Source organism: Equus quagga, unplaced genomic scaffold (assembly GCF_021613505.1).
Source record: "Equus quagga isolate Etosha38 unplaced genomic scaffold, UCLA_HA_Equagga_1.0 146_RagTag, whole genome shotgun sequence".
NCBI classification, from domain to species: domain Eukaryota; kingdom Metazoa; phylum Chordata; class Mammalia; order Perissodactyla; family Equidae; genus Equus; species Equus quagga.
The window spans coordinates 10,496,296-10,515,753 of NW_025796728.1; the positions used below are offsets into that span (position 1 = coordinate 10,496,296).

The 19,458-nt window shown below is 37.5% G+C and overlaps 2 protein-coding genes across 3 annotated transcripts in view; one reads left to right on the forward strand and one right to left on the reverse strand.

Moving 5' to 3' along the window:
• Positions 1–9,625, forward strand: part of LOC124232940 (replication factor C subunit 1) — an 80,940-nt gene extending 71,315 nt beyond the window's left edge. For both annotated transcript variants that reach the window (XM_046649885.1, XM_046649886.1), the window contains exons 22-25: positions 417–562; positions 3,443–3,656; positions 5,058–5,249; positions 9,075–9,625. In XM_046649885.1, coding sequence (XP_046505841.1) covers positions 417–562; positions 3,443–3,656; positions 5,058–5,249; positions 9,075–9,158 — 636 coding nt within the window. In that variant the 3' untranslated portion in view covers positions 9,159–9,625. The remainder of the gene's footprint in view (positions 1–416; positions 563–3,442; positions 3,657–5,057; positions 5,250–9,074) is intronic.
• Positions 9,626–11,992: 2,367 nt separating this feature from the next.
• The window catches only part of LOC124232939 (WD repeat-containing protein 19), a 91,726-nt gene continuing 84,260 nt past the window's right edge, over positions 11,993–19,458 (reverse strand). Inside the window, exon 37 of the mRNA XM_046649884.1 lies at positions 11,993–12,320. The gene's annotated coding sequence lies outside the window, so the exon portion shown is untranslated. The remainder of the gene's footprint in view (positions 12,321–19,458) is intronic.

Here is a 19,458-nt window from a genome sequence, read left to right on the forward strand (position 1 = left end):
TTTTAAAAAACTTTTCTTAAGTGCTAGTTTATTTGATTCTCTAATTAATTAGATTTTCCATGCTTTGATCCACCTCTGCTGTTGATAGCTTATGTTAAAGATAATCATATTCCTCTTAAAGTCTTTTCTGTGCCATTGGCATCGTGAAGTAACTGGTATGTTGAGATCAGTTGGTTGAGGAGGCTGAGCTGGCAAGATCATCTCCAAGGGCCATAACATATTTTGGACCATGGTGTTCCCTTCAATTAGTTTTTTTCTCTAGGAGAAGTTTCCCCTACCAACAGATCAGAGACAGAGGGAAAGGGCCTGACTCCCTGGGATTAGGTACCGGGGTCAGTGTTCATTTTCCAGAGAACAGCTGCTAAGGAAGCAACTTTCTACCAAAATTAAACTGTGGACTGCAATTGATTTTTCAGGCCATTTATGCCAGTGTTCTTCCTGGAGAGTTAATGAGGGGGTACCTGACCCAGTTTCCCACCTTCCCAAGCTGGTTGGGGAAGCACTCATCTACGGGCAAACACGATCGTATTGTTCAGGACCTAGCACTGCACATGAGTCTCAGGTAAGCTCCAAAGATAGTACACCATGTCTAGATTTTATCAGTATGTCTAGCCTTTGTCCAATTAGGATAGCATGAATCAAAAGATTGGTCTTTTAGTTTTGACTTTATTGCTAACTAGATAAATGATCCTGGATGAGTTCCTTATATTTTGTGGGCCTGAGTTTTATTATCTGTTATCAGTATGACACTTGTTTTATCACTTAAGAGGATACTTTGGAGAATAAAGCCAGATATTAGATGTACCACAACTTTAAGATAAATTTTAAAACCATATAAATCTGAGGTAGTGATGTTATTTATTGTTATTGTGACTATGGTTGTTACTAGTAGGCATACATAATGTCTCGGCTTCTGAATAATTTAACAGGAAAAAGGGAACTACTTAAGTAAACGAACTAGTTTTTACCTGTTCTAGTGGTGAACTGACCTAGTCATTGGGGATAGGGGTATAGTTTAGCATGTAACAGGAGGTGGACATTCAGATGATTGAAAACAATGTGCTTGAAGAACTTTAAGGAAGTTAAAAAATTCTTGTTATTTGGTACAGTTTTGTTTAGAAACTTAGAAAATGTACATGCACACAAATATTAAATGAACTTCAAGGATTCATTTTTAACCATGAAAAACAAGTTGAGCAATCTTATTTCCTTTTCTGGTCCCTGGAGAGAGTGTTAATATTGATCCAATCTTAATTAACTTTTGGTTAAAGCTGAACTGAGACAGTTCCTTTCTTCTGTTCCTGTAAAATTCTACTTCCTACTATGTGCCCTCTTCTTAGCCTATGGCTTGGGGTTTTTTTTTTTGCCACCCTTGATTTAGTTTTCTATTGCTGCTGTAACAAATTACCAAAACTTAGTGGCTGAAAACAACACAAATTTATTCTCATCTTGAGATGGGAAGATTATCTTGAATTATGTGGGTGGGCCCACTGTAATTACAAGGGTCTTTACAAAAAAAAAAAAGATGGGAGGAGGTAGCAGTGTCAGTCAGAGAGAGATTTGAAGATGCTACAGTGCTGGCTTTGCAGATGGAAAGAGGGACCATGAGCCAAGGGATGCAGGTTGTCTCCAGAATCTGCGAAGGCCTGCTTTTCCCCATTCCTCTTCTCATTGCTCAAGCTGAGGGCCTGCCTCTCAGCTCTTTTCCTACTCCCTGCCCACCACTTTTTAAAGGTGATGCATCACTGTGGCCTAGGTCTGTCCCTCTTTGATGATGTTCCCACTATATTCACGTAGAGTTTGAGCCCTGGACTTTCATATTGTTTTGTGGCTGTCCTTTTGTTTGTCTATCCCCTTCTCCCATTAGACTAAACATACTGGTGACAGGAACTGAGGCTTCCTCATCTAGCAGATAAAATTGCTCAATAAATGTTTGTTAATGAATCATATACAGGACATTATCAAGGACATCTATAGTGAGTTTCACAGTTTTTAAAATAAATTAAGACCTTCCTACTTTTAACCCTGATTAAGTCACCAAACTTCTGTAGGTGTAGGTTTCTCTTTATCTTTAAAAATGGAAATGTGATTTTATTATTAGTTCTTAATATTTTGAGGGTCATAGATACCTTTGAGAATCTGAAAGCTCTCCGATCTTTATTCCTCCCCAAATGAACTAATGCACAAATAATATAATCTTAGAGGAAGTGCAGACTTCTGAGGTGAAGAACCCTTGATTTAGGTACATTAGATGATACCTTTAGACTTTTCTAGATTTAATGTTCTGCGATTCTACTAGAGGGTGATAGTTACATAGCAAAATACAAGAGAATAATTTTGGAAAAGGTTTCATGATTTTCTTGGTCACTGTGCTTACAGGCTCATACTTGTCTTCAAGTACTAGTGTGCTTGATTATGGAAGACTGGATCTAGAGGAAGTAGGTGAATTTAAAATAGAGTTTTTTGAACTCTTAGCCTCGGTAATAAAACAGTTATGCGGCAAGGTTCTAGATTTCTGATCAGGAGAAGAACTATGTGGCTTCTTGTGATGCAGACATTCAGTTACCTGAAGGCAGGAGCAGAACCCATAGGTAATTTTCAAAGGAACTTTTCATTTCTTTTCTGATATTAATGTGGGTTCTGAAACCAAGAGCTTTTGAGGTCTCTTGTTTATATACACATATGTAATTGCCTGGTTTGAAGATGGAGGCAGCCGGGTTGGAAAGACTTAGAGTGGTGGCATTGGAAATAGTTTTGTTCAGCTATTTTAAGAGAGAAAGAAAAAGTCATTTCATGATAACATTCTAGTTCTCAGGAGTTCAGAGACTGTTTCCCTAAGCCTTCTCGTCAGTATGGACCACCTTTTGCTTCTGTAGGAACATTCTCTGCAGTTTTCTTAGATTTGGGGAAAACCCTGCTCTAGAACTAAAGGTTTCAGAGTAACAGTATTAGGAAATGTGAGGGAAGCATTCGTATATAATTTTGTATGTTATAATCAGAGACCAAAATGTATTACAGACTCTGATGTAGGAAGTGGCATTGGCACTTGAGGTAGGAAGTCTCATTGCCTTTTACTGATGCTTTTAATATTTGGAACTTGGAATGAGTAATCTTTGGCTGTAATAAGTATGAGCACATAAAAACACTCTTGTTGCCTGGGCCTTCGGAGTAGGATGCAAGTAGAATCTACATTTATGTTTTTCATTTACTTAGCTGGGTAAGTAGAAAATTCCCTTTGAGCACATTGGTATGTATCTATTACCCTGGTAGTGTAGCGCTGGGCTTTCCCTGCACCAGCTGTTAAGGAGTGGGCATTCCACTGAGCATTATTAAAAGTGGATTGAACTCCATCTGATTAACTCAGTGTTGATATGCGCACTATGGCTTGAGTTGTGGTAGTTGGCCATTGACTACAGGTGTATCTCTTTTGTTTTGGTTTAAGAACTTACTCCAGCAAAAGGACTGTAAACATGGAATATCTGTCACATATAAGGGATGCACTTGTACAGCCCTTGACCTCACAAGGGGTAGAAGGAGTACAGGATGTTGTTGCTCTTATGGACACATATTATTTGATGAAAGAAGACTTTGAGAATATCATGGAAATTAGCAGCTGGGGAGGCAAACCTAGTCCCTTCTCCAAGCTGGATCCCAAGGTAAATTGTGTAATCCATTTGGTTCTCCACCACTTTGTGATTACCAGGTTTGTACTAGGAGTACTTTAGAGATGTTTTAGTTGCTTTCAAAAGGTTTAATTATTTTTCTTAGATGCTTTTTGCTTCTTATGACCTGTGTTTTCCAAAGATACTGTTTGTGTACAATATTAAGAATAGACTTCTGGATTTGACTTTATAATTTGTATTTTAATCTTTGGTTTATGCTGAGTGGAAAGGCAAGATGTGAAATCTGAGGAACAAATATAAATATATTCCTTACAAGGGTGGGTGAATGAACCTGGGGAAGTAAAAGTGAGGTGGTGGTATGCATTAGGAAAGGAAGGAAGTGTTCACTGGCTGAGAATTTTTATACTTTTCTCTTTTTTAGGCTGCCTAATCTGTGGATTCAGTATTTATTCCAGTTGGACAATCTTCTACATAATAATGTATCCCCCTACTTTCTTTATTTAATGAGCACAAAAAAAATAAAGTGAGGGGCTGGCCCGGTGGTGCAGTGGTTAAGTTTGCACATTCCGCTTCTTGGTGTCCTGGGGTTCGCCAGTTCGGATCCCAGGTGCGGACATGGCACTGCTTGGCAAAAGCCATGCTGTGGCAGGCGTCTCACATATAAAGTAGAGGAAGATGGGCACAGATGTTAGCTCAGGGCCAGTCTTCCTCAGCAAAAAGAGGAGGATTGGCAGTAGTTAGCTCAGGCTAATCTTCCTTAAAAAAAAAAAAAAAAGAAATGACATAATGTGAATGTGTAATATCTGATACCTCACTCTTGTGCCTATGTATTGATGCCATTTTAGAAGTCATTCTCTGTGGTCTGCCTTCTCTAGAATTTTGACCTGACTTAATGGTTATGGGTAAATTCTGACAGACATCCATTGTTAGAATTCAGGGACTAATTCTACAGTTATGTTTAGAAGCTTGAGGTTAAAGCTTTTCAAGTTACTTAGTATTTTGAAGTAACCACTATTATTGTGGTAAAGGTGATTTATGTATTTTGTGGTAACTAAAGGCCAACTTTAACTTGTACTTTATTGTGAGCCTCTTTTGATTTATTGATTCACTAACTTTGCTTATCACCTTATGTAACTGCGGAGAACACTGAGTAGGTAGAAACGATGACTTAAAGTGACTTTTTTTGTCCGCCTAAGGTTCCCAAAATATTGATTCTTATATTTTTGAGTCATGGGCTCTATTAAGAATGTCATGAAAAATATGGAACTTGTCCAAGAAAAATGCATATATGTACACTTACATGTACATGTGTAAGGATTTTGGAAACAATTTCACGGGGCTCCTAGGGTCTCTCAAAGCCTTTACACTCACAGAGTTTAAAAGGATTATTTGGCACTTAGATTTTAAAAAATTCCTTCTATTCCTTTCCTATAGGTGAAAGCAGCCTTTACAAGAGCTTACAATAAGGAAGTCCACCTTACTCCGTATTCACTTCAGGCAGTAAAGACGTCCAGACAGAGCACAGGCCCAGCACTGGATTCTGAGTATAACGAAGAATTAAATGAAGATGACTCTCAATCTGATGAGAAAGATCAAGACTCTATGGAAACTGATGCTATGATCAAGGTACTCTTTTAAGCTGTAGACAGGAGAAGCTAAGATACTCCCTCAAAATAGTTTTATCTTTTCTTGTATATAACTTGCCATCTGAAATTACTCAGGCCTGTTTGCAAATAGCAGAGTAAGCTAAAAATATTTTTGAGTTTCTTTGTACTTCACAGTTGAGGGTGGAGAAGGTATAGATTTCATTTTTATAAAGAGTCAGCTTCCTATAATAGTGGAAGAGCCAAATAGCAAGAAAATAGGCCATCATATTGATGGTCATATGCTCTATTAGAAAAAGTACTATTTTTATTTATTTGGCCATTGGTGTGTGCTTTACCCACAGACACACATTTTAATAGCATAATCAAGAAAAGCATTTTTTTATTGAGGTAACATTGGTTTATAACATTATATAAATTTCAGGTGTACATCATTATATTTTGATTTCTGTGTAGACTACATCATGTTCACCACCCAAAGACTAATTATCATCTGTCTCTGTACACATATGCCCTATCATCCCTTTTGCCTTCCTCCCTTCCCCCTTCCCCTCTGGTAACCACCAGTTTAATCTCGGTCTCTTTGTGTTTGTTTGTTGTTGTTGTTTTTATCTTCTGCTTATGAGTGAAATCATACGGTATTTGAGTTTCTCCTTTTACTTATTTTGCTTAGCATAATATCCTCAAGGTTGATCCATGTTGTTACAAATGGCAAGATTTCATCTTTTTTTATAGCTGAGTAGTGTATATACCACATAGCTGAGTGTATATATACCACAACTTTATGCATTCATCCATTGATGGGCACTTAGGTTATTTCCAAGTCTTGTCTGTTGTGAATAATGCCGCAGTGAACACAGGGGTGTGTATATCTTTGTGCATTCTTGTTTTCATGTTCTCTGGATAAATACCCAGCAGTGGAATAGCTGGATCATATGGTAGTTCCATTCTTAATTTTTTGAGGAATCTCCATACTGTTTTCCACAGTGGCTGCACCAGTTTACATTCCCACCAGCAGTATATGAAGAGTTCTCTTTTCTCTACATCCTCTCCACACTTGTTATTTCTTGTCCTCTTAATTATAGTTATTCTGATGAGTATGAGGTGATCTCATTGTACTTTTTATTTGCATTTCCCTAATAATTAGTGATGTTAAATATCTTTTCATGTGCCTCTTGGCCATCTGTATATCTTCTTTGGAAAAATGTGCAGATTCTTTGCCCATTTTTCAATTGGGTAGTTTCTTTGTTGTTGAGATGTATGAGTTCTGTATATATTTTTGATATTAACCCCTTAGCAGATATATGGTTTGTAAATATATTCTCCCAATTGTTAGGTTTTCTTTTCTTCTTGTTGATGGTTTCCTTTGCTGTGCAGAAGCTTTTTAGTTTGACGTACTCCCATTTGTTTATTTTTCCTTTGTTTCCCTTGCCCGGTGAGACATGGTATTTGAAAAGATGCTGCTAAGACGACCAGTGTCTTAGAGCATACTGCCTATGTTTTCTTCTAGAAGTTTTGTTTTCATGTCTTATATTCAAGTCTTTAATCAATTTTGAGTTAATTTTTGTATATGGTTTAAGATAATGGTCTATTTTTATTCTTTTGCATCTGGCTGTCCAGTTTTCCCAGCACCATTTATTGAAGAGACTCCTTTCTCCATTGTATGTTCTTGGCTTCCTTGTTGAAAATTACCTGTTCATAGATGTGAGAGTTTATTTCGGGGCTCTTGATTCTGTTCCATTGATCTGTATGGCTGTTTTTGTGCCAGCACCATGCTGTCTTGATTAATACAGCTTTGTAGCATATTTTGAATCAGGAAGTGTGATACCTCCAGCTTTGTTCTTTTTTCTCAGGATTCCATTGGCTATTGGGGTCTTTTGTTGTTCCATATAAATTTAAGGATTCTTTGTTCTATTTCATGAAAAATGTTGTTGGGATTTTAATAGGGATTGCATTGAATCTACTGATTGCTTTAGGAAATATGGACACTCTTTATAACTATGTTAATCTTCCAGTCCATGAGCATGGAATATCTTCCCATTTCTTTGTGTGTTCTTTGATTTCTTTCAACTGTGTTTTACAGTTTTCAGTTTACCAGTCTTGCACCTCTTTGGTTAAGTTTATTCCTAGGTATTTTATTCTTTTTGTTGCAATTATAAATGAGATTGTATTCTTAATTTCTCTTTGTGCTACTTTGTTGTTAGTGTATAGAAATGCAACTGATTTCTGTATGTTGATTTTGTATTCCGCAACTTTACTGTATTCATTTATTATTTCTAATAGATTTTTGGTGGATTCTTTAGGGTTTTCCGTATATAAAATCCCGTCATCTGCAAATATTGACAGTTTTACTTCTTCCTTTCCAATTTGGATCCCTTTTATTTCTTTTTCTTACCTGATTGCTCTGGCTAGGGCTTCTAATACTATGTTAAATAAGAATGGCAAAAGTGAGCATCCTTGTCTGGTTCCTGTTCTTAAAGGGATAGCTTTCAGTTTTTCACTGTTATGTATGATATTAGCTGTGGGTTTGTGAAATATGACTTTTATTATGTTGAGGTACTTTCCTCCTATATTCATATAGTCACATTTTTTATTATAAATGAATGCTGTATCTTGTTGAATGCTTTCTCTGCATCTATTGACACGATAATTTTTATTCTTTTTGTTGATATGGTATATCACATTGATTGATTGGCAGATGTTGAACCATCCCTGCATCCCTGGAATAAATCCCACTTGATCATGGTGTATGATGTTTTTAATATATCGTTGTATTCAATTTACTAGTATTTTGTTGAGGATTTTTTACATCTTTGTTCATCAGTGGTATTGGCTTGTAATTTTCGTCTTGTAGTGTCTTTGTCTGGTTTTGGTATCAGAGTAATACTGGCCTCATAAAATGAGTTTGAAATTGTTCCCTCCTCTTCTATTTTTTGGCAGAGTTTAAGAAGGATTGGTATTAATTCTTTAAACGTTTGATAGGATTCACCAGTGAAGCCATCTTGCCCTGGACTTTTGTTTTTTTCAGAAGTTTTTTATTACTATTTTGATCTCTTTACTGGTGATTGGTCTATTCAAAGTCTCTATCTCTTGATTCCGTTTTCGAAGGTTGTGTGAGAAAAGCATTTTCAATGAAGCCATTTCTCCTTTTTGTTGTTTGTGTTTTGCTATAGGCATTGAACTGTCTGTAGAAGTTTCTCAGAGCAAAAACATCCTTGTCCTTTGCTAGGAAGGGTTAAAATCATTTATGATATCAGCCCACTGTTTACCATTGGCCAGGCAAAGACTCTAGTCTGTGTCCTCTTCTGTCGTCTGTTGTTAGTGTGTGTGTATCATTCTTGCCCCTCGTTTCTGTTTTGTATGTGCAGGGGTAGGAATAGTGGCCTTCTCCAGTGTAGCGCTCTCTACTCTTGTGTAGATGTAAGAGGTTGTCTCCCTCTCTCCCCTTCTCAAACTGAGTGTGTTTAAATCTCTAATCTGAAATTGAAAGAAAAGGAAATTCTTACAAACCCTATTTGTAGATTATCTGTTGCTTATTTTGTTTTTCTTAACTATACCTATGTTCTAAATCCAAGAAACTGCATACATGGGGAACATATCTTAGTTCTAGATTCTGAATAGCTTCTCAGTTTTTAGTGTTGTCTTTTAAAGGCTACAGCTAGCCCAGTTGTTGCTTGAAAGTAAGCTCATCAGGGGTGGCAGTAGTTCAGGATCCAGATGTTTACAGCCTTTCTTATTTATTAAATAATAGTAAGTTGCAGGTGAAGATTTATTGTAGAGATGAACTTATTTCATTTACTCATAGACACAGCTATTAACTATCTTGTACATCTTTCCTTCCCAACAGAAAAAGCCAAAATCTTCAAATCCTTCAAAATCAGAAAGAGATAAGGAGTCCAGAAAAGGAAAAGGAAAAAGTTCAAAGAAATGAAACTGTTTTCCACTACTGACAGCCACTTTTTACTCACTATGCTGACCAGTCTAGCTGGTCTAGAGAATGCCTTGTTTTTTCCAAAGGAACCATGTTTTAGCATAATGGGATACCCTAGTGGTCCCATTATAAACAAACGGTGGTACACTAGAAGGATGTAACCAGTAGGCTAATGTACACCTCTTATAGAGGTTGATAGGACTGCTTGGGTCCTCCACTGTCCCCTGTCAATCTAATTAGATTGTGCTTCAGAATGACTGTATAATCAGAACTAGAAACTACATGTGTGCTTTGGAGTCAGATTTGAGTTAACAATTATAGGCCTTGGAACGGTGGTACTAAGGTGACTTTTGTAGGCTTAAGAATTTATCCTAATGGCATTTATAGGACCAATGCCGATTTTTTTAAAAAAGTAGTTACTATTATGTGGTGAAATTTTGTAAATAAATCATAATACAAAACAATCACCACCTAGAACTGGGTATTCTTTGTATATTGTCAAATATCTTGCAAAATATAAATTAGGAATAAAAATGTTCCACATGATATATGTACAAATTCTTCTTAAGATTGTCATCTTGTACAGTAAAATATGTTGGTATATTACTTTCCTTATTAATTTGCAAATGATTGGATAGAAAAGCTAACAATATTCCTTACTAACTAGTTGTGTGAAACATAACTTTGGCAGTTGAAGAGCCAGAACTCTGATTTGCACTTCATTACCTCTGCGAGTGCTGACCACATCTCTGCTGTGAACAGAATTTCAAGGAGAGGCTACTTTGTTATTACTAGAGGGTATGGGTGGCTGCAAAAGGTTTGCCAGACGTTCTTATCCTTCCAGAGTCTCAACTCATCAGGTTCAAACCAATCAGGCCTAGGTTAGGTCAGACTCTTTCTTAGTCTCTCTCTGGCTTGGGACAAAATGAAACCTGGCTTTTGTTGACTTTGTTTCTGGGAGGTCCCGTTCCGTCCTGTGATGGATTCCACATACCCTACTGGGACTTTAGATTATTCCTGTAACTGTACTTGTGGAGTGGCCCTGAGGCTGTGTCTAGCTATTTTTTTATCTTGGTAGTAAATGCTCAGAGGTATGTGCTACTTCTGTGAGATATGTGCTAAAAGGAATGTAAAATCAGGATACTATTCCCTGCCTCTAAGGAACTGATAGTTTTGTTTGGGAGGTGAGACACAAAGTTCTTGAGACATTTAAAGTGTATTTACCAATGTGAAAAATGTCTTCATGGAGATCGTTCATTATGGGAATAAAACATTGCGCTAAGCCTTTGCCTACTGAGCCATGCCCCTCTTAAAGCCCAGCTTGAAACTTTGCTTCAGTGAAGAGTCCCTTGCTTGAGGACCGCCTCACCTAGCCAGTGGGGTGAGCATGGCTTTCTGATGTATAGTCTTCCATTTCTGTTGCCTTTGGATATGCAAGTCGTGTCTGCCTGCTTGCTCTGTACCTTCCAGGAAAGGCACTGTAATCTCCTTGCGGCCAGAACAAGGAATAATGTCCTTTACTTGTTCATTATGATTTTGTTTTTATTTATAAATCCTCTAAACACATGATTAGCGTAATCTGTGTATAAGATAAAAGACTTTTAGAGTTAGAGATTGTAAAATGCTTTTTAAAATATAAGGATGACAAGATGGGTTTGTTTGATTCCTCTTTGAAGCCCTCATGAGGTGTACGGCTGAGGTTAATGGTAGATAGGAGTTGGTAGTTCCACTGCAGTTTGGATGTGAATCTAAATGGTCTGTGTTGGGATTGAATGTTTTTAATGGAGTGACTAATAAATCCTTATTGGAGCCAATAGATGCCACACATCATCTTTGCAGCATAAAACTGCATGCTTGCTTTTTTTGAGATCCATGGCCATTTTGTAATCTATGACAAACTACTTTATTCCTTCATCTTGTTAAGTTTGGCAGTCCATTATTTGTAGTGCCATTATTTGGCTCATAAGTTAATAACAATGGACGAGAAGTATCTTCCTAAACAAGTTCTGGTGTAATTATGCTCATGAATGAATATCTAAGGCCCTTAACTCCCAAAATATAATGTGCTTACCCTCACAGATCCCAAGTGCCTATGGCTCTTATTCCTTAACTTACAGCATCCCTCTAGTGATAATGGAAAAACAAAGGGACTACAGGTGGGTTGTATCACTTAGTAAGGCCAAGGTCTCAGGCCTCTTCTCTAGCCAGTCTTTGGGAGGGAAGAATAGATCATAAAGCTGGAGGTATCATGTTTGTGGAGTCTATAACATTACTGGCATTCTGGGTTCTACCGTAGGTACTTCTGTAATGCCCAGGATGCTGGTGGCTCTACTGTAAAATTATATCATCTGATACATTCAAAGTTAGGCTGTATGACTCATTTCTGTCAGATGCTCAAACTTTGGTGACATTGGCCTTGGGTGGCAAGGACGTATATAGTGAGGTAGGAAAAATAGGGTGTGTGTGAGATGCACCTGGTGTGTGTGATATGAGGGAAGGAACCCTCCAACTGCCTCGGGGAAGTTCTGAATAATGTACATCTTCAGGGGAAGTCAAATGATTTAATTTTGTGACAGGAATTCCATAGTTGCAGTTTAACGACTCAGGAGATATAAGCATATAGTTTCACTCATTCTTTTAAATATTCGATTTTACTGATTTTTGATGTTTTTATTCTAGGACTCATTCTGCTTAAATAGCCTTGATGTGTATAAACTTCTTATTTCAAACTTAACACTGTTAACATCTGTGCTGCCCAAACTTCATAATGTGCTTCAAAGGTACCGTCCTTTCTCTCTTTTTCTGTCTCCAAATCCGGGAAAACATTACAAATATGTAGTCAACCATTTTATTTTAAAGGAGATAATTCAAAATATAAAAGTTATCAAAAAGCTGAATATTTACAATTATGTCATAGGTTACTATTAACAGTACAGAGCATATAATATGTAAGACTTTGAAGAGGAAATATACAAAGTATAATAAACAGCAATGTTATATGTCACATGTCACCATTTTGCCACTCTACAGAAGTTGAAAATGGTGACCTGGAGAGGTCACCTTTGTTTTTTTTCTGTATCCAGGAAAGACCATCTTTAAATCCACCAGGGGTAGAAACACAGCCTCCTGTGGAAAAATGCTGTCTTTTCAGGAACGTCATACCTAGAAAGAACAAAAATCCCCATGTGCCTTTAGAAGGGTTTCAAGTAACGACTGGCATATAGTAATAAAACCAAGCATACTAAAGAATTTTTTGCTCATCTCTAGATGTGGAGCAGGATCACTACATTCAAGTTAGAAATCTTTAGTCTGTAGTGAGTACTGAGTTTCAGTCTTGGCCTTGCAACTGACTAAAATTGTGCGGGCAAGCTGTTGAACCTCTATTATAAAGTGAGGATGATAATAGTCATCTTACTGGGAAGAATGAGAAAATACAAGGTAAGTGCTCAGCAATCTGTAGAGAAAAAATTTTCCTGAAACTAAGAGTTCTTGTCTAAAAGGAGTTAGTGAGCCAAAGCTTCAACCAATATTCATTATATAATAAGATACTTATAGTGACTTTTTCAGCAGGTGGTACATAATCACAGCTCACTGAGGTATATCTGCAGGTAGCTATGATGCCATGGTCTAAGGCTCTACTTTGACGCAGGGATAGTGTTTGGGGAGAGTCTATGTAGGATTAATAAAAACACAGGCAAGGTTCTACTTTTGGAAATGGCACAGTTGTAAGTTAATCCTCCAACAAATAATATCATATTTTGTCCTGAGTTTCTATCTAACTGTTCAAAGGCATTTGGGAGCAGGCAGAAATTGGAGAAGTGTCAACTCTTGAAAGAAGAGAACTCCACTGGGTAACATTTTTATCTGACTTTTCACCTGAGGGCAAGTCCATGGGGCACAGGATGACTAGAACTATGACAGTGAAGTCATAGTCTTACCAGCTTGAGGAGTCAGAGAATAGAGTTTATGGCTGCCAGAGCTACTGAAATATGAGGGAGAATATCCTCGAAAGGGGATTGCCTCAAAATCTACATATAAACTCCATGCAAGTCCTTCAACATTGCAGGCTTGGAGGAGACTCTTTTATGATGGACTTGAAGAAGCACAGTTCCATGTAGTAGGGAGCACCATTTGCCAGGAAACTGAGGTGAGGGCTGCCTCTAGGACCTTAGGGCTTCAGTCCTCTGACCATAAAAAGTAGAATTCCAGCAACAATCAGAGAGGCTGGGTGAAGACTTTGAGCCTCAAATGAGATTGCACCTCCAACCAACTGCAGCCTTGTGAGACTCTGAACAGAAGACCCAACTAAGTGATGCCTATACTGCTGACCCACAGAACTGTGAGATCGTTCTGGTTCAAGCTGGCAACGTAGGAAGCTCCTGAACTACTCCTCTCATGGATATAGTGAATCCACAGCTACCTACAGAACAATTCCCTCTGAAAAATCCAGAGACTAGCTGAGTGACTCCTACACATCAGGTGAGTGAGAAAAAACCCACATCGAAATGGGTAGGATAGGCTGAGATATAGTCTTGTCATGAACCCCATTCCCAGCATGGCAACACACCACTGGGAGGGAACTCACAACTCCAAGCTTCTTGAGGAATGAAGGGTTTGGGCCTCACATCTGGTGTCCTGACTTTTAAGATTTCCACCTGAGAGATGGGCTCCCAAAACATCTAGCTTTGAAAGCCAATGGACCTTGTAACCACAAGAGCTACAAGGATATAGTGAATTAAGAAATAGTTCTAAATGGGATCATATAGACCCACTGTGGCTAATATCCCAGGGCCCTGCACACACAGGGCAGACTGAAATGCACCTAGTCTGTCCATGAAAGGCCTATTTGCTTATCTTAAAGTTACAAGCTTTGGCCTGAGGGGCCGATTTCTAATTTAACACACATCTAAGGGCCAACTGCAGTACTTTCTAGACACTGGAGACTAGCAGATGCCACCTTTATACTCTTCCTCTGCCTCAACCAAGATCTCTGGTATCTCCCAGAAAGGGGCTTGTGCAGAAGTTAGGCGCTTTGATTTTTGCAGCTGCCCCCCAGAGGACACACCTTAACTGCCTGATTCTGGTGGTCAGTGGGGCTTGCTTTCCTAGGTCCCCCTGGATTGTAACAGAGAAACAGTTCTTAACCAGCCATCCCTCCAGGGCTCAACACAGAGGCGGCAGACAGAAACCCCCAGTCTTCCCATGAAAGAGTCCTTTTCACTTATCTTAATAGCTGTGGCCTAAGGGTCCAGGTTCCAATCAGCCTGCATCTAGGTGCTGACTGAGATCCTCCCATTTGGGACCCTGACAGATCTTGGCGTACCCTCAAATACTGGGAGCCACTAAGAACAAAGAAGCCTGCTCAGACATAGGTTTGAGAGACAACCAAGAGCTAGGGCTGGGTTGAATGATAAGGCTCACTTACTACATGAGACCACTCCAAGACTGGGAAAGATGGCTGTTTTATCTAATGCATAGAAACCAACACAGAGTCAAGGAAAATGAAGAGACAGAGGAATATGTTCCAAATGAAAGAACAAGATAAAAACTTCAGAAAAAGACCTTGATGAAATGGAGATAAGTGATTTACCCAATAAAGAGTTCAAAGTAATGGTCATAAACTAGGTAGGAGAACAATGCATGAACAAAGTGAGAATTTCAACAAAGAGACACAAAATATAAGAAAGTACTCAACAGAAATCATAAAGTTGAAGAATACAATGGCTGAACTGAAAAAACACAATAGAGGGGTTCAATAGCAGATTAGATGAAGCAGAAGAAAGGATCAATAAACTTGAAGACAAGGCAGTGGAACCCATCCAATCAGAGCTGAAAAAATAAAAAATGACCAATATTTGCATTATAGGGGTCCCGAAGGAGAAGAGAGAGAGGGGCAGAAAACTAATTTGAAGAAATAATGGCTGAAAACTTCCCTAACTGGGTGAAAGAAACAGACATCCAGATCCAGGACGCCTAGAGAGTTCCAAATACGAAGAACCCAAAGATACCCACACCAAGGCACATTATAATTAAGTTGCCAAAAGTTAAAGACAAGGAGAGAATCTTAAAAGCAGTGAAAGAAAAACAACTTGTCACATACAAAGGAACCCTCAAGACTATCAGCAGATTTTTCAGCAGAAACTTTGCAGGCCAGAAGAGTGACATGATATACTCAGAAAAGTGCTGAAAGAGAAAAACTGCAAAGCTGTCCTTTAGAATTGAAGGAGAGAGAAAGTGTATTCTAGACAAGGAAGGCTAAAGGAGTTCATCACCACTAAACTGGCCTTACAAGATTTAAGGGGGGGCTGGCCTGGTGGCACAGCGGTTAAGTTTGCACATTCCGCTTCGGTGGCCCAGGGTTCACCGGTTCAGATCCTAGGTGTGGACATGGCACCACTTGGCAAGCCATGCTGTGGTAGGCGTCCCATATATAAAGTAGAGGAAGATGGGCATGGATGTTAGCTCAGGGCCAGTCTTCCTCAGCAAAAAGAGGAGGATTGGCAGCAGATGTTAGCTGAGGGCTAATCTTCTGCCAAAAACAAAAAAAAATGTTAAAGGGACTTCTATCTCAATGGGAAAGGCAAATATATGGTTAAATTGAGAATAATGTAATGTCATAATGGTGGTGGGTTAATCACTTATAAATCTAGTATGAAAGTTAAAAGACAAAAGTAAAAACTATACAATAATTTATTAATGAATATATAAGATAAAAAGATGTAAACTGTAACATCAAAAACATAAAACATGGGAGGGGGAGACTAAAACCATAGAGCTTTAGAATATGTTGGAACTTAAGTTCTTCTCAACTTAAAATAGACTTATAAGATGTTTTATGTAAGCCTCATGGTATCCACAAAGCAAAAACCTATAGTAGATATCACAAAACATCAACAAAGACTATAATGAGAGACAAAGGTCATTATATAATGATAAAAGGGTCAGTCCACAAGAGCATAAAACATTTATAAATATGCACCCATCATAGGATCACCTAAATATGTAAAGCAAATATTAACAGACCTAAAAGGAGAAACAGCAATACCATAATGGTAGGGGACTTCAGTAACCCACTTTGATCAATGGATAGATTATCCAGACAGAAAAATAAGGAAACATTGGACTTAAATGACATGTTAGACCAGATGGACTTAACAGACGTTTATAGAACATTCTATCCAAAAGTGGCAGAATACTGATTCTTCTCAAGTGCCCATGGAACATTCTCCAGGATAGATCATAGGTTAGGCCACAAAACAAGCCTTAATAAATTTAAGAAGACTGAAATCATATGAGGCATCTTTTCTGACCACAATGGTATGAAACTAGAAGGCAATTATAAGAAGAAAACTGGAAAATTCACAAATATGTGGAAATTCAACAACATGCTACTGAACAACCAATGGGTCAAAGAGGAGATCAAAAAACAAATTAAAAAATACCTTGAGACAAATAAAATGAAAATACAATGTACCAAAACTTATGAGATGCAGCAAAAGCAGTTCCAAGAGGGAAGCTCATGGTGATAAGCACCTACATTAAGAAACAAGAAAGATCTCAAAGAACTAGAAAAAGAAGAAAGACCTAACCCAAAGTTAGCATAAGGAAAGAAAGAAAAAAAGATCAGAGCAGAAGTCGATGAAAGAGACTACAAAGACAATAGATAAGATCAATGAAACCAAGAGCTGGTTTTTTCAAAAGATAAAACAAAATAGACCAACCTTTAGCTAGTTTCACCGAGAAAAAGAGAAGACTCCAAATCAGAAATGAAAAAGAGATGTTACAACTGGTACCACAGAAATACAAAGGATCATAAGAGACTACTATGAACTATACACCAACAGGTTGGACAACCTAGAACAAATGGATAAATTCCTAGAAACATACAACCTACCAAGACTGAATCATGAAGAAATAAAAAATCTGAATAGACCAATTACTAGTAAAGAGACTGAATCAGTAATCAAAAACCTCCTGACAAAAGTCCAGGACTAGATGGCTTCACTGGTGAATTCTACCATTTAAAGAAGAATGCCAGTCCTTCTCAAACTCTTCCAAAAAAACAAGATTAGAGAACACTTCCAAACTCATTTTACAAGGCCAGCATTACTCTGATACCAAAACTAGACAAGGACACTATAAGAAAGAAAATTAGAAAATTATAAGCCAATATCCCTGATGAATATGGATGCAAGTATCCTCAACAAAATATTAGCATGCCTAATTCAACAATACATTATAATACATATAAATACATAAATACATACACCAAGCTCAAGTGGGATTTATTCCAGGGATGCAGGGATAGTTCACCCTCCACAAATGAATGTGATATATGACACTCACAAAATGAAGGATAAAATTCATATGATCATCTCAATAGATAACAGAAAAAACATTTAACAAAATTCAACATCCATTCATGATAAAAACTTTCACCAAAGTAGGTGTAAAGGGAATGTACTTCAATGTAATAAAGGCCACATATGGCAAGCTCACAGCTATCATACTCAATGGTGAAAAGCTGAAAGCTTTTTCTCTAAGATCAGGAAGAAGACAAGAATGCCCTCTCTTTCACTTTTATTCAACATTGTACTGGAAGTTCTAGCCAGAGCATTTAGGCAAGAAAAAGAAAGAAAAGGCATCCAATTTGGAAAGGAAGAAGTAAAACTCACTATTTGCAGATGACATGACGTTATATATAGAAAACCCTAAAGACTATCAAGAAACTGGTAGAACTAATAAGCAAATTTAGTAAAGCTCCAGGATACAAAATGAATACACAAAAATCTGTTGCGTTTCTATACACTAATAACAAACTATCAGAGAAATTAAGAAAACAGTCCCATTTACAATTGCATCAAAAAGAATAAAATACTTTGGAGTAAATTTAACCAAAGAGGTCAAATACCTGTATATTGAAAACTACAAGACATTAAGGAAAGAACTGAAGACGACAACAATAAATGGAAAGATATTTTGTGCCCATGGACTGGAAGAATCAATATTGTTAAAATGTCCATACTATCTAAAGCAATCCACAGATTCAGTGCAGTGCCTATCAAAATTCCAAAGGCATTTTTCACAGAAATGGAATAATCCTAAAGTTTGTATAGAACCACAGAAAACACTAAATAGCCAAAGCAATCTTGAGAAAGGAAAAAAAAAAGCTGGAGGCATCATACTCCCTGATTTCAAACTATACCATAAAGCTATAGTAATTAAAACAGTATGGTATTTGCATAAAAACATGACACATAGATCAATCGAATAGAAGAGAACCTAGAAATAAACCCACCCATGTATGGTCAATTAACTTATGACAAAGGAACCAAGAATATACAATGGGGAAAGGACAGTCACTGCAATAAATAGTGTTAGGAAAACTCGACAGCCACATGCACAAGAATGAAACTGGACCACTATCTTACAGCATACACAAAAATTAACTCAAAATGGATTAAAGACTTGAATGTAAGACCTGAAACCATGAAACTCCTAGAAGAAAACATGGGGGTAAGCTGCTTGACATAAGTCTTGGCAATGAATTTTTGTATCTCACACCAAAAGCAAAAGCAATAAATGCAAAAATAAACAAGTGGGACTACATCAAACTAAGAAGCTTCTGCACAGCAAAGGAAACCATCAACAAAACCAAAAGTCAGCCTACTGAATGAGAGGAAATATTCGCAAATCATGTAGCTGATAATAGGCTAATATCCAAAATACATAAAGAACTCATATAACTCAATAGCAAAAAAACAATCCAATTAAAAAGTAGGCAGAAGATCTGAATACACATTTTTCCAAAGAAGACATACAGATGGCCAACAGGTAAATGAAAAGATGCTCAACATCATCACTCATTGGGGAAATGCAAATCAAAACCACAATGAGATATCACCTCACATGTTAGAATGCCTATCATCAAAAAGACAAGAAATAAGTGTTGGTGAGGATGTGGAGAAAATTGTGCATTGTTGTTGGGAATGTAAACTGGTACAACCACTATGGGAAACAGTATGGAGGCTCCTCAAAAAATTGAAAATTGAACTACCATATGATCTAGCAATCCCACTTCTGGGTATTTATCTGAGGGAAATGAAATCATTATCTTGAAAAGATATCCACACCCCCATGTTCACTGCAGTATTATTTATAATTGCCAAGACTAGGAAACAAGCTAAGTGTCCACTGACACTGGATAAAGAATATGTGGCACACATATATATACATACACACATATAGATATATGTGCACAATAGAATATTATTCAGCCATGAAAAAGGTGGAAATCCTA